Here is a 15,206-nt window from a genome sequence, read left to right as displayed (position 1 = left end):
TTTTGTAACAAACATTAGTGCTGAAGTTTGAGGACAAGGATTCACAGCAGAATAAAAGGCGTACAATTAGAAAGGTAGGCTCGAAATCTCGTAACCGCAAGCAACAAATGTCAACTATTACTGTGTGTGACATGTGACGAGGGAAACAAATGGACATCGGGCAAGTTAATGGTTTAACTACAGAAGAAAACAAAACCATAGATCCAGTTTTCACTTCATTATATGGTCTCTTAATAATGGTGTACAACTGAAAGACTTAACATTAAAATTCTGGAGTACAAAGAAAGAGCCCTACAAACTTGCTGATTGTTTTGAAGCTTGAATTAATTACAGAATTATTTGTTTATATAGATTTATTCATCCCAAGCACCTTTACAATAATAATAATTTCTGTAATTCCTGGCATGACACTGGAAAAACAAAATATCCACCAAAACAAGTCACAATCCCACGAATGTGCAATAAAATATGACATGGCAATGGTTCCTAGTGAGTGTGTTATTATAGCTGTAAGATGTTAAGAAATGGTAAAATTTTATTTATACTGCAGTTAAACATGGCAGAAGATCTTAGATTTCAAGTGATAAGACCTAATATCCTAGTCTTAGGTAACACAAATCATTCTTAATTATAAAACTATGCCAGGACATACAACAACCACCCACATGTTCAACATTTTTATTTTACTTGTCAATTTAAGTATTACTGTAATGAGGTTAATGCAGCCTTACCTTACCAATGACAGAATACCAACAGTATACCGTTGTGTACATAGTACCAACACTTCTAGGGCAGTGAGTTATTCTCCCTGACAACATATATTTGAATAATGTTTTTTTAAGTTTACTGGTTAAAGACAAAGGGTGCTACTATAGCACCCAATCTGTAAAATTTACACCATAGGGTGCAGTCTTCGTAGGTACTGTCTCATCACTATTCTAAATAACATTTTCAAACTAATAAAATACAAAACACCATTACATAACACTTCTGGGAGCAAGTATAACCAGAATGAAGTAAGTTCCAACAATTATAACCTAAATTTAAGATTCTCTTTTGGAACATATTATAACCAGAATGAAGTAAGTTCCAACAATTATAACCTAAATTTAAGATTCTCTTTTGGAACATATTATAACCAGAATGAAGTAAGTTCCAACAATTATAACCTAAATTTAAGGTTCTCTTTTGGAACATATTATATGATGAATAAAAACATGGATAGATATAACTCATTTGGTGAAAAATTATGTGTCAGTGAATCCATAAAATTATTCTACAATATTTTTCAACTAAATAACTACACATTTTTAGTAGGTTACATGATAATAAAATGTTTAAATATTGCAAATGATGTTTAAATAAGTAACTAAAAACTGTTTTAGAGGTGCTGTTAACTCTAAAAATAAAGACAAGATTGTCCTCTTGTTGTTTGACTGGAAGCAAAAGAAATAAAGTACATAACTAATAGTAGTACTTAATATTGCATTTTGGACACTGGTATTCTGCAAGGTTTAAAATAATCATTAAAAAAACCAACCTTCATATATCAACAGAATACTAATGTTAGTTTATAATGAATCAACAATTATACACAAAAGTAAAGGATACAGAATATATCTTGACTTGGACAAAATATTGACATACCCCCAAAAAATCCAATTATTTCGGTGAGAAGAAAGAACAGAGATAAGGAAACTCCAACTAAAAACCTTCATCAGAACAAAAACTAGTGTTAGCTATAATCTAGCATAAAAATCAAAATAATTGAATTTCCATTTGGTAGTGTGAGGGGTGGGTCTAAGGCAATAACCTAACACAAAAATATTTCTTAAAGACTACCACGATTCTTCCTTCAATAAGTCATAAATCTATTCAGGAAAGTTCTATGTGGTATAAACACAGAGATTTTTAATTATGATTTAATATTTTATATCTGTGCTATTATTTAACAAAAGTTGATACCCTTAGAGCCTCCCAGGGAGTCAAATATGGGGGTTAGCATTCATATCAGACCCTTCACTCATGTTTTAGAGACTCTCACATTGAACAAGTACATAAACTGGTAACTTTCTAATTCTTATATTAAAAACAACAACCTTTAACTTGTTATTAACTTGGGCATTAGAATGATTCAAAACCTGCAAATCTATAGACTTATGTCCAGCTTACAAGTAAGCTGTATGTTCCAGACCAGAGGTTCTCAAACATTTCAGCTCACATACTACTTTTAATATTTTAGAATTTAAAACCCAGGCCTAATTTTTTTTAAAAGATAAAATCCCAGTAACAGAAATGTATATATTTTAATCACCTATTAATGGAAAGAATGTAACTGTTTTTCTAACATGACTGAAGAATACATGGTACCATTTTTATTTATTTTATGGGTAAAAAAAAAAATACTGATTAGTCTATAAGTGAAAAAAGTTAAGTATATATATGTATGTAGAAAGTTTAGATGGGGATTGTTTACTAATAAACCACAGAATGTTTCAACTTTCTAGGTCATCTTCAGGTCAACCTGAAGATACATTTTCACATACCACTGTTTGAGAATCACTGTTCTTGGCTCTCTGCTTGTGTCTGTCAAAATTATTCTCACTGGTAATCAGATTAATGGCTATACCTTATATTTATAAATGTAAATAGTTTAAAAACTCTCTTATATTTAGCACCTTAAATTCTTTAACATACATAAAACCGTACAGTTAAATCTGGATTGTATTTCTTCCTTTATCTGTTGTCGTTGAACATTTCTAAAGCTAGTTTTCAAGGTAAGAGTTCTCTTGGAGGATTGCACATTTTTTGTCCTGTTGTAAATTTGACAGGAATGTTTAGACCTAATAATGAAGTCCAAAGCTCATTTTATTGGTGGATAAAATTGATATGCCTTACTTTATTTTTACAATAAAACATTAACTGTCGCTAATGTATCTGGAATACTTCATCTTCACACCTGGACAAGTAGTAAAGGTTCTCGTATTTTAACGTATGATTGTACAAATATAGTCTGTGGTATGAAACAGAATGTCGAACAGCAAGTACCCATGGAAATAAAGTACAGCATGTTCCAAAACTTGAATCTACACACACAGTTTGAAAATCATTTAAATTACTACACTAATTTCAAGATCTGTTTATGTGTTACAAATTAGCATAAAGAAAAGATGCTTATTAGATCTTTTTATGTGTTACAAACTAGCATAAAGAAAAGATGCTTATTAGATCTGTTTATGTATTACAAACTAGCATTAAGAAAAGATGCTTATTAGATCTGTTTGTGTGTTACAAACTAGCATAAAGAAAAGATGCTTATTAGATCTGTTTGTGTGTTACAAACTAGCATAAAGAAAAGATACTTATTAGATCTGTTTATGTGTTACAAACTAGCATAAAGAAAAGATGCTTATTAGATCTGTTTGTGTGTTACAAACTAGCATAAAGAAAAGATGCTTACTGTGTATCTTTTCTCTTGTAATTTTCATCAGAATAAGACAATTCAAGGCATGCTTTAATATTTTCTTCCTATAAAAAAGATGAAATTGTATCAGAGAACCAGCTTTTCTTATGCACATATACAAGTTTCATAGGTCAACAGCAAAGTCAGTATTTTGAATAAAGAGCCACTGTTGAGTGTGTGTACCTTCATACATCCAAGTCTGGAATTGTTTATAGTTAGTTAATTATTAAACTAATTTTGTTATACTCTGAGAACAGTACAATGAAAATGTTGGTTTCAGATTTTAAAAAATGAGGCTAGGCTTGCATTAAAAACAGTTGCATATTTCCTCTGCTTTGAGCCATACAATGGTTCAATGTAACCTCTCCTTCTTATTTGTTTATTCTTTTCAATGATGTTTGATAAAAACTTAGAGGTTTGTGTGAAATTTAGTATCTAACCTTAACTTTTGTCATTCATGTCAGAAGTTATCTGAGTATGGCCAAATGTGAACAGTTTAAAAGTATCGATTTGACATGAAGCAAACAATTTAGAAAAATTACATTTTCATTCTCTTATTTATAGTTTTGAGAACTAAAAACATCCAAGCAAACATGAAATGCAAAACAAACATAAATCTCTTATTAGAATTATTATAACAATGTTTAGAGACAACAAATGACCTATTTACCACAGCACTTTAAAATTAAGCAGCATAAAAATATGGAGTTGGTAAAAAAATAAAAATAAAATGTGAAACTAGAAATTGGAAAGAATTTCATCTGATGGCATTTATGTGAGTTTCTGCAACCACATTTATGGTACAGTGTGGGTAACTACCTCTGTCAACTGTGTAAGCTGTAAATTATTATTTGCTTATTCCATAATGATCTGTATAACACTATGATAACCCTTTAAGGAATAAGCAGGCCTTCATTAGGGGTTCTTGATAAAAAGTCGAGAAAAAATTTCTTTTATATTCTACACATATATATATATAATTTTTTTAAACCAATGTTTTGTTTTTGCAGTTCCATTGGGATTTATATAAAAGATTTTTATATCAACACATTAAAATAAAAAAATTATTTTCTACATTTATGGTCGTTTTTTTCTAAACCTTTATTGAAATGTGTAAATTACTTAAGTATGCAGTACAAAATTTTGAAAAACAAAAAATTAATTTGTACTTCTTTTATCCTATGAATATTACTTTAACAAATTCTACTTTCAGCTAAAAGCAATGTAAAATTAACTGTACACAACCTGTTCTAATTAAGATAAGGTTATTTAAGTTTTGTTTTCACTAGGCTAATTAAAAGTAGTCACTTACTCTTGACCAAAACACAGTGAGTAATACTAGAAGATGGGATGATACGATTAAAAACCTGGAAGGAATTAAACTGTTGTATTCTAACTGTGTCATCGTACACGAAAAGTGAACACTTTGAATTCTTCAGTTCTACTTGAAACGCAGCCAAAAATAACAGACCGATAAATAATGGATCTAACACTATCAGAAAATCATTGTTACTGTTAGTTTACTCGTATGTCACTTGCACTGTTGAAATACATAACAAAATGTTCAGAAGTGTTAATATGTTGCTCATATAAACATTCCAACTTTTACTAGTAGTATTACCAACACCATCATCAATGTAATATTAAGTTGGTTAAGTGATAAGTCACAAACTTATCAATTAATGTCTGCAGTATAATTTTAAAAATAATACCGTCAATCAAATGTCATCAACTTTTAAGAAGCACATTTTTAATTAATATTTTAAAAGTTGATGGTAATGTACACAGACATTATTTAACGTTCTATACTTTAACTTTCAGTTTGAGACTTCTTTTAATTTTATTTCAAAGATATAAAAATACAAAACACGTAATAACTATTTTGATATTACTTAATTTTGCGATACACCTTTGCTACCTTCAGGTACACTGCACTGCCATCTACAAAACAATATTCTTTAAGAAGAAATTGTAAAACATATTTTCACATTAGCCTGAAAAACTGGCTAATGTGGTTGTAAAAATTTCTAGTAGTACCAAGCCGGTCACTTAAAAAAACAACAACAGGTAATGTAAATCTTCTGCTGGTACAGGTGTAGTTACATAATAAAATAAGGTTAAATTGAAAGAATGAAAATAATTCAACAATCATTTGAATGTGTTATATATCAAAATATACGTTATTTTCCAACATAATGCCAATTAACAGCAATGATTGTGTAAATTAGTTTTCGTTGCAATTAGCTCTTCATAAAATGTACATATTTTAAGGTACATGATTGTAAAATGTTTTCCCAAACTGATTATGAGGCAACTTTTAAACTACAGGTTTATTCATACTCACTGCTTATTACTATCTGTTGACAGTCGAGAAAATAGTCTACTAATTTATTTCTCTCATAAAAGTACATCACTACATATTCGCTCTTTCGCTCATGGAGGTGTTATAATTTATAGTCAATCCCATTATTCGTTGGTAAATAGTAGCCCAAGAGTTGGTGCTGAGTGGTGTTAACTAACTGCTTTCCATATAGTCTATCACTAGAATTACAGAACTAGCGCAGATAGCTCTCTAATAACTTTACGCGAAATTCAACAAAACAAACTTACAAAAGACAAGAAAAATGGTCTAACCTAAATGATAAACTTCCAACTAAGAGTAAGTTTTTCAGAACAATTACTCAGAGTAGTGTAGGTTCTATTCATGTAAGAATAAAACGATATAACTCCAGCGTTTAATATTATACATCCTCAAACTTAACTCGGCATGGCCACGTGGGTTAAGGCGTTCGACTCGTAATCTGAGGGTCGCGGGTTCGAATCTCTGTCACACCAAAAATGCTCGTCCCTTCAGCCGTGGGGGCGTTATAATGTTACGGTCAGTCCCACTATTCGTTGTTAAAAGAGTAGCCCAAGAGTTGGCAGTGGGTGGTGATGACTAGCTGCCTTCCATCTAATCTTATACTGCTAAATTAGGGACGGCTAGCGCAGAGAGCTCTCGAATAGCTTTGCGCGAAATTCAAAAACAAACAAACAATTCTCAAATTTACCCATGACCAATGAATGACAATGAAACAATCCGTAACTCTAGAAAAATACTGACAGTACTTTAAAGCTATGGTTCAGCGATAAGCTTGAGGACATATAACGCTAAAATTCAGCGTTCATTTCTTGCACTGAGCAACAACAAATATTCCACTGCGCATCTTTGTTTTAAAAGATGGTGAAATAATTAGGTGTGTTTAAAATTATTTATAGTATTTGTTAATCACAGCTTTTGTTTAGTTACACAATGTATACGTGATCGACAATAGCTTTGGATTCTTCCACAAAGAGCAGATTTGTTAGTAATACTTCAGTTTTATTATTACTGTTATTTTTATTCATTTAAAGGAATTAAATTTTATTACGACTTTAGCTATTAATGTTAATGAATAAGACACTCAATTCGGCATTTTGGTTTCGTAAATATAGGTGATAACTTCAGCATGGTGAATTGTGACAACTTGTGAATTCAAAGACAATGATTTCGTTGTTAATTGTTTTGTTTTGCATGTTCCATGATTCTTTATCCCTTTACGAAGATCAAATTGGAAAATTTGATTGGTAACTTGAAAGTTTATTTTTAAAGCATTGTAGACTAATTAACTTAAAGTTGTACATGGATAGTTAGCATTGGTTTTGGCTGGCTACACGCTTCTCGTGTTGCATCAACTACAGAAGCCTAAATTAAAGGGTTATACGTGATGTAGGCTTAACTACAAGGTCCATGTGGTCTAAAACTAAAAGTAATAGACATTTATTAAATAAAATATCACCTATCTCAACGCTGACTTTCAGAAATAACAATAACAGTTAATCACATTACTTTATATACTCGAAGGATCATTATATCGGGTGTTTCAAATTTTTTAACATCTTGATGTTACACTAAAGGTATAGCGGTTTCACTCATTTCTTTAACACCAGCAGGTTTTATTCAAAAAATAAAGCAGTTGCAAGTTTCCCAAGAGTTATTAATAAGAAAGTGTGCATCAAATTTTTATTAATTAACAGAGAAAAAATTTATTGGCATATGTGTTAGCTATATTTTGTTAGTAATTTTGAATAAATATATCTTGGGGAAATTTTTGACTCCCAATATTACAGCCACAACTTATTAAATTATTATTAAAGTAGTCAAGTTGATTTAATTTTTTGTATTTAAAAACAGATTTATTATCCAAATTTTGTCTTCCATTGTATTTATCTTTACTTGAATTAGACGGTGTCAAGCCACACATAGTGTTTGTTCTTAGCATTTAGGATTGAGAATTCTGGTTAACATTTTTTCTTTCTTTCCCAAAGTTATTCAACTGATATTACAATATTGGATATTGATATATCAGTACATTATATACTATGTCTTAATAAAGAAGTATGTGAACCAGATGGTCCCTTGGAAATGGAGCCATGTTATAGTAAGTTGTACCATTGGTGGTCAACTATTAATCTCCCAAAAATTTTTGTATTTACATGATGTAACATGCTGAATTACATGAGCAGTAATCTTCAACTTTTACTCTATGCTGGATTGTTATAATGTGTATGGATTTTAAGTTTAGTGGTGTTTATAAAACTCAAACCTGGGTGCTTGAATTTATCCATTGTAAGAAATACCTTTAACAGAAGAAAAGCTTTTGTGTGGTATGTGGAAACTTTTCAAGCAGTTCAAAGAGAGAATAAAATAAGCACTTAGAAGTAACAGAAACAGTACCTGTAGTGTTATAACATTGTTAAAAGTCTTTATGACACTGAACTCTTGTGGTAGTTCTGAAACTTAGCTTGATATCTCTTCTTTTCATTAAGGTAATTTTAGTTTTTTTTAATATTAAAAATGAAACTGGGTAAAAATATAGTTGGGAAAACTGTAATTGGAATTAGAAACATTGAATTAGTAATTTGCCATTAGAAATGAAAACAAAAATATTTTATGGAATTAATCAGGTATCAGGAATTTACAAATATTATATATACACACACAAAGATTCAGAAAATGGTTTGTTAGGTAGGTACAAGTATGTTATAATTTTTGTTCAGTTTTTGTTTAATATTTAGATGTATTTTGAAATATCAAGTGATTTATTAGTTGTAATTTTTTTTCTTACATGTTTGTAATTTATTTTTTCCATGGAGGAAGTTGGAACTAGTTGGAGAAGTGAACCACGTGCACTATGATGAATCTGGAAAGATAGTTGTGGCCACAGAGAAAAATGTTTTGGCCTTGTTGAACCTACGTAATGGATCTGTTGGTAATTTATTTGTATGTTACTATTGAAGAAGAGCAGTAAGAAATGCACATTTTTGCTTTTTATACTTGACCAGGGAAGAAATAAGTTCAGTTGAGGTCCAGTGGCTGATGGACCTTTAATGGTATTCCTTGTTTCTTTCTTGTTTTTTTATTTCAAGGTTGGTGTGACCCTGGAGTTGCAACCCTTGAATTAATCTGGCACCAAATTTGTTTGACACATTCACTGCTATGGACATTCATGTGCATGTTTAGTATCTGCTCACAACATGTGCAGTGTAAATAAAAAATGTAAAGGTTATTAATGCAATTGCTTAAACTGAAAACACAACAATACTGCACTAAAACTTATCAGCACTTGCCACAGATGATGGCAAGCTAACTATGCAGTTAGCTCAGTGATGACGAGAAACCCACTTGTTGAGAAATTTATATGCAAAAAGATCTTCAGGTTCCTGAAGATGACCGAAGGTCGAAACGTTGTTCGCTCTTCTATGTAAAGTGTTTTCTCAGCCCAAACGAGCTGTTTTTGCATATAAATTATGCAGTTAGCTCTTTAAATTACTTGAGTACTGCTGACTAGGTTTATTTAACTCGTTGAAAGTACATTGATTATTGATTTTATGATAATTTAAAATTAGGAAATTATTTTTTTAATTTGGATTATAGATTACAACAGGAGGAATATCAGAACAATATACTGTCAGTTACATCTCTCACAATAAGATTCAAGAATTAAATAGATTTCTTATATTGATCTTTGATATTTGTCTCAACTCATTAGTATGTTAGTATGGTATCAGCAGGCACTGTGATGAAATGTTCAAGACTGTTAACATAGATGCTATGGTTTAACTAAATGTATTTTGGGAAAATATTTAGGTTGCGTCATGCCCAATGAACGATAAGTCTTATTATTACTAATTGTTTGAAGTAACACAAGTATATTATTGTTGCTAAAGTTGTGATAAGTCATTATTTTGGGGATTCAGTAAAGCATTTATATAAGGTTTGGATGTTAATTACATAGGCTGAATTACATAGTAACATCAACATTTACTGACAAAGGTAAAGAGAGCTTCATTACAAAATATAAAATGATAATTTATATATTCTTTTTTGTGCAACATAAATTTATATTCGGGCTCTTCTGTGGATTTTCTTAAATATCTGTTTAACTATGGCTTTAAGTATAAGATATTTACCTAAAATTAGTTTTTGTTTATTCTGTTATTTTTTAAGCTTTTTTTTGTCGTGAGATTTTTACGTGGAAGTATATTTGATGTAAATAAAAAAACACAAGTTTTTGTTTTGACCAATACGGTTGTTTGACTTGCATAAAAATCAGCATTATTCATCTTTACTCTAATTATGCACACACACACACACACACATGCTTCTTATTGCTACCAGTTTAAAACAAGACTAGAAAAATCTCAGTATATGTAATCCTTGTAAATTATTTCAAAATTATTCTGTACTATATTAAGACAAAGCAATTTTTGTTAAAATTATTGTTGAATTATAGCTCAAGTTTCCATTTGATCGTTCATTTACATTATCTTTATTTATAAAGATACAGAAGTTTTGTAAGCAAAATTAATGAAAGGTTGCTGCTTTCATTTTACATTTTGTTTTATAGAAATGTTTTTTAAGCTTTTACCTGAATGGATTATTTCATTTAGTATTAGAATGACAGAGAACAACTGGTGTTTTTATAAGATCGGTTATTCCTGTTGTTTTTATTTTTTGAAAATCAAGTTAAGAATTTATATGAAAAGTTCAGCATGGATTTTCATTTGTTATCTTCTTTGAAGTGTTTAGATTGCAACTAAACTAGTATAGCTATGAAATATGTGAGGATTGGCCACTTAACGAAAGATGTTCTGCAAAATGAATCTATATTGACCTCTAGTTTAACCTTTTATTATTACAGAATGGCCAATGAAATCAGGGTTATCTCATTCTGGATAACACTATTGGCTAGCTGTATTAGTAATATGTTGTTACTGTAGATGAACGTGGACTGCCGTCAGTATAATAGCTGCGTCTCTTAAGAGGTAGAAATGTTTATTCCCAAATAAGAAAATCACAGTTATTTCTCTGTTCTCTGATAACAGATATTTGAAAATTAAAAGCAAATTGATGTTGATTTCATTCAGTTTTACACATTAGAATTATATTACTAATTGATGGTTATCATTTCTTGGCAATTTGATACAAGCAGTTCTCTGTATTAGTTACATTTTATGATTCCTGTGTAGTGTACACTTTAAAAACAACAACATTGAAGATCATTTCCTTCACACTGTTCAGTTTCCTTGAAAGCATTTCAAAGTCAGAAATATTTGTGTATTATTCCTGTAATGAATAATAAGATACACACGTATGTACAAAGAAGTTTTGACACCATATGTCAACTGTGTTGCAGCATGGAGACAGTTATTAGAGAAAGGGCCACATGAAAAGGTTCAGAGTTTACAAGGACACTTCCAAGGTATTGTGTTTCATTTCTTTTAACATTTATTAATCCAGTTGTGTAGTAAGTTTTTGATTCTTTTATGATTGTGTTGTGTCAGTGATGCACAATATTCTTGTATGTAGAATATATTAAATAAAAACAGTTATCTTAGTACTGCATCATTAATTATAACTTTTAAACAAAAAGTTGTTTAATTGTATTAACGATATTGTAATATTGTATTAACAGTTAACTCTTCTTTATAGATAATGTATCTTCATGTAGGATTGTTGGTAGTGCTTCCTCATGTGGTGGTGTTTGTAGTTCCTACATTCTTGTGTAGGAGTGTTAGATATTTATAGTTTATACATCCTTGTAATGTAGGACTGTGTTTGTAGGTAATACATCCTTGTAATGTAGGACTGTGTTTGTAGGTAATACATCCTTGTAATGTAGGACTGTGTTTGTAGGTAATACATCCTTGTAATGTAGGACTGTGTTTGTTGATTGTAGGTAATACATCCTTGTAATGTAGGACCATGCTTGTTGATTGTAGGTAATTCATCCTTGTAATGTAGGACTGTGTTTGTAGGTAATACATCCTTGTAATGTAGGACCATGCTTGTTGATTGTAGGTAATACATCCTTGTAATGTAGGACTGTGTTTGTTGATTGTAGGTAATACATCCTTGTAATGTAGGACTGCGTTTGTAGGTAATACATCCTTGTAATGTAGGACTGTGTTTGTTGATTGTAGGTAATTCATCCTTGTAATGTAGGACTGTGTTTGTTGATTGTAGGTAATTCATCCTTGTAATGTAGGACTGTGTTTGTAGGTAATACATCCTTGTAATGTAGGACTGTGTTTGTTGATTGTAGGTAATACATCCTTGTAATGTAGGACTGTGTTTGTCGATTGTAGGTAATACATCCTTGTAATCTAGGACTGTGTTTGTTGATTGTAGGTAATTCATCCTTGTAATGTAGGGCTGTGTTTGTAGGTAATACATTCTTGTAATGTAGGTAGGACTGTGCTTGTTGATTGTAGGTAATACATCCTTGTAATGTAGGACCATGCTTGTTGATTGTAGGTAATTCATCCTTGTAATGTAGGACTGTGTTTGTAGGTAATACATCCTTGTAATGTAGGACTGTGTTTGTAGGTAATTCATCCTTGTAATGTAGGACTGTGTTTGTAGGTAATTCATCCTTGTAATGTAGGACTGTGTTTGTAGGTAATACATCCTTGTAATGTAGGACTGTGTTTGTTGATTGTAGGTAATACATCCTTGTAATGTAGGACTGTGTTTATTGATTGTAGGTAATTCATCCTTGTAATGTAGGGCTGTGTTTGTAGGTAATACATTCTTGTAATGTAGGACTGTGTTTGTTGATTGTAGGTAATACATCCTTGTAATGTAGGACCATGCTTGTTGATTGTAGGTAATTCATCCTTGTAATGTAGGACTGTGTTTGATTGTAGTTACTACATCCTTATGTAGGACAGTGTTTGTTGATTGTAGTTACTACATCCTTATGTAGGACAGTGTTTGTTGATTGTAGTTACTACATCCTTATGTAGGACTGTGTTTGTTGATTGTAGTTACTACATCCTTATGTAGGACTGTGTTTGTTGATTGCAGTTACTACATCCTTATGTAGGACTGTGTTTGTTGATTGTAGTTACTACATCCTTATGTAGGACTGTGTTTATTGATTGTAGTTACTACATCCTGGTATAGGAGCACACTTTAACTTTTTTTTCAGATGTCATCACAGTTCAAGGACGAGGCAAGTTCATTAGGTGCTGGGATCTTACAAGTGGTGTTATGAAGTGGGAAACTTTCTTACCAAATAATCCTATAGACAGGTAGGACTAAATGATCTGAGAAACTTTCTTACCAAATAATCCTATAGACAGGTAGGACTAAATGATCTGAGAAACTTTCTTACCAAATAATCCTATAGGCAGGTAGGACTAAATGATCTGAGAAACTTTCTTACCGAGTAATCCTGTAGGCAGGTAGGACTAAATGATCTGAGAAACTTTCTTACCAAATAATCCTATAGGCAGGTAGGACTAAATGATGTGAGAAACTTTCTTACCAAATAATCCTATAGACAGGTAGGACTAAATGATCTGAGAAACTTTCTTACCAAATAATCCTATAGGCAGGTAGGACTAAATGATCTGAGCTCTTAAAAATGAGTTTGACTTTACTGCTGTGCATTAGAAAATGTAAATTTTCTTTGAAGCCATTTATATTTTGAGATAGATTGTGGTATCCTGATATCCATAGCATGCACAAGATATCTTCAACTCTCTCACTCAGAAGCAACCTGATATACCCATGTTGAGAGATACCCTTGATGCTGTTAATGATCACTGATATTCCACATTCTGTACTTACTTGTTCTTATTTTACTATGAATGGTGATTTTACTTCACTTTCTTGTTTCCTTATGTTCTTAAGCTTTTTTTCATGTTGTAGTTCATCCATCATGAAAATTCATGTAGCAGCTGCCAACAAGCAAGTACTTCTTGTGGATATGCAACCAGGAGGTGGCATTCAAGCATCTGTGTACAACATGCGGGAAGGCACGTTGAAGAAGTCTCCCAAAGCACCAGCCCCCTGGCTCACTGAATTGACGAGGTAACTGTGTCTGCCATTAATTTCCTACTTACTAAAATAGAAAGAATATATTCCAAATAGGTATTTGAATGAGATTGTGCACCATGTAGCTGTTTAAACTTTAATTTGTAGATTCTGAGTTTTGTTTTTCTGTCTCACGGAATGTGTACAGCTAAAAATGATTCATTTGTTCAAAAACTAATGTTTATATTTTGAAGAAAATATGCTCGTTTGGTCTTATAAAGTCTGTTATGTTTGATTGTAGCCTCTAGTCTTATTTAGCAGGAGGTTGTTGATTATATTTGGAGAAAAGGTTTCTACTGCTATATATATGTAAGTTTGAGACAATTATTGTGCATTTTGATTGTGTAAAAGGAAATGTTACACTGGTTTCTAGGGTTGTAATTAGGCCTCTCTCTTTACTTTTATTATTCTGTGAGGGGATTAGGTCAGTGTGTGATGAGATATCTGTGTTCTTGCTACTCTTAACACCAGGTGTTTGTAGATCATTGATATTAAACTTTACATCATTCTTTGATCTGGCAAGTTGTACAGTGTTTTTTTTTTTATTTAATGTTACAGTTAGACCACTCTCAATGTGTTAACCTTTTGTTTTTATTAAGTATTACAGTCAGACAACTCTGAATGTTTTTTTTTTCATGAGCTCCATTGTTAGATCATAATTTTAGAGTAAACTATGATTGTATTTTGTATCTCAGCATGATACATATCCTCAGAGGATTTATTAGAGTATAAAGTGGTATTTTATTTAAGGATGGGTTACAGGCTAATCATTCCTCTATTGTTGATTGTTGGTTTTATCATTTTACAAAGTATTCATTTAAAGAAAGACTGGACTATTTGTGTAGGTATTGTGTGTTTGTTATATATATAAATAAAATATTAGAAACTATACAGCATTTCAAGAAACACGGTGACTGATTTACTGTTTAATCATTCTGAGTTATGTATTCATCTGTTCTGTTTTTTAACTAATGTATTATTTTGAAGCATTAAATAGTTTTGTGCCCAAATTTGTTTTGGAATGTTGAATTTATTACAGTTAATAAAATAAACCTTATCAAATTTCCTGTCTGAACTTTGTGTCAAGTAAACTTTCAATAAAACAAAAATAAAAATATTAAAAATAAGTATTTTAGAAACAGTTGCCAGTAGATGAGATTTTAAATTAAAGCAGTTTAGTAAAGCTATAATTAACTAAGATATTTTTATGTGTGTATACATTCAAGCTGTGAATTTGTGAGTCACAAGCATCTGGCATGTGTTGAATCTGTCACGAGAACCGTTACATGTGATTTTGGTTGAAGAAGGAGGTTGTTTATTTTCAGCCGCTGACTGTGA

The 15,206-nt window shown here is 31.1% G+C and overlaps 2 protein-coding genes across 2 annotated transcripts; one reads left to right on the top strand and one right to left on the bottom strand.

Moving 5' to 3' along the window:
• Window positions 1-335: 335 nt before the first annotated feature.
• LOC143254054 (transmembrane protein 107-like) lies at window positions 336-5,381 on the bottom strand. The gene is made up of 4 exons (XM_076508796.1): window positions 4,776-5,381; window positions 3,461-3,528; window positions 1,612-1,712; window positions 336-507 (listed from the first exon to the last, which is right to left on the bottom strand). Exons 1-4 carry the CDS (start codon window positions 4,866-4,868, stop codon window positions 344-346), a joined length of 426 nt encoding a protein of 141 aa, XP_076364911.1. The 5' UTR covers window positions 4,869-5,381; the 3' UTR covers window positions 336-343.
• A 1,529-nt stretch (window positions 5,382-6,910) lies between these two features.
• LOC143254060 (ER membrane protein complex subunit 1-like) lies at window positions 6,911-15,206 on the top strand. Its single transcript, XM_076508805.1, has 6 exons — window positions 6,911-7,069; window positions 8,639-8,754; window positions 11,182-11,247; window positions 12,979-13,081; window positions 13,704-13,865; window positions 15,095-15,206. The coding sequence occupies exons 1-6, from the start codon at window positions 6,987-6,989 to the stop codon at window positions 15,168-15,170; spliced, it is 606 nt and encodes a 201-aa protein (XP_076364920.1). The 5' UTR covers window positions 6,911-6,986; the 3' UTR covers window positions 15,171-15,206.

The sequence above is a fragment of the Tachypleus tridentatus genome, chromosome 6 (assembly GCF_004210375.1).
Source record: "Tachypleus tridentatus isolate NWPU-2018 chromosome 6, ASM421037v1, whole genome shotgun sequence".
NCBI lineage: Eukaryota > Metazoa > Arthropoda > Merostomata > Xiphosura > Limulidae > Tachypleus > Tachypleus tridentatus.
Note: the sequence above shows the minus strand (reverse complement) of the source record. Positions and strands in the feature narration are given on the sequence as shown.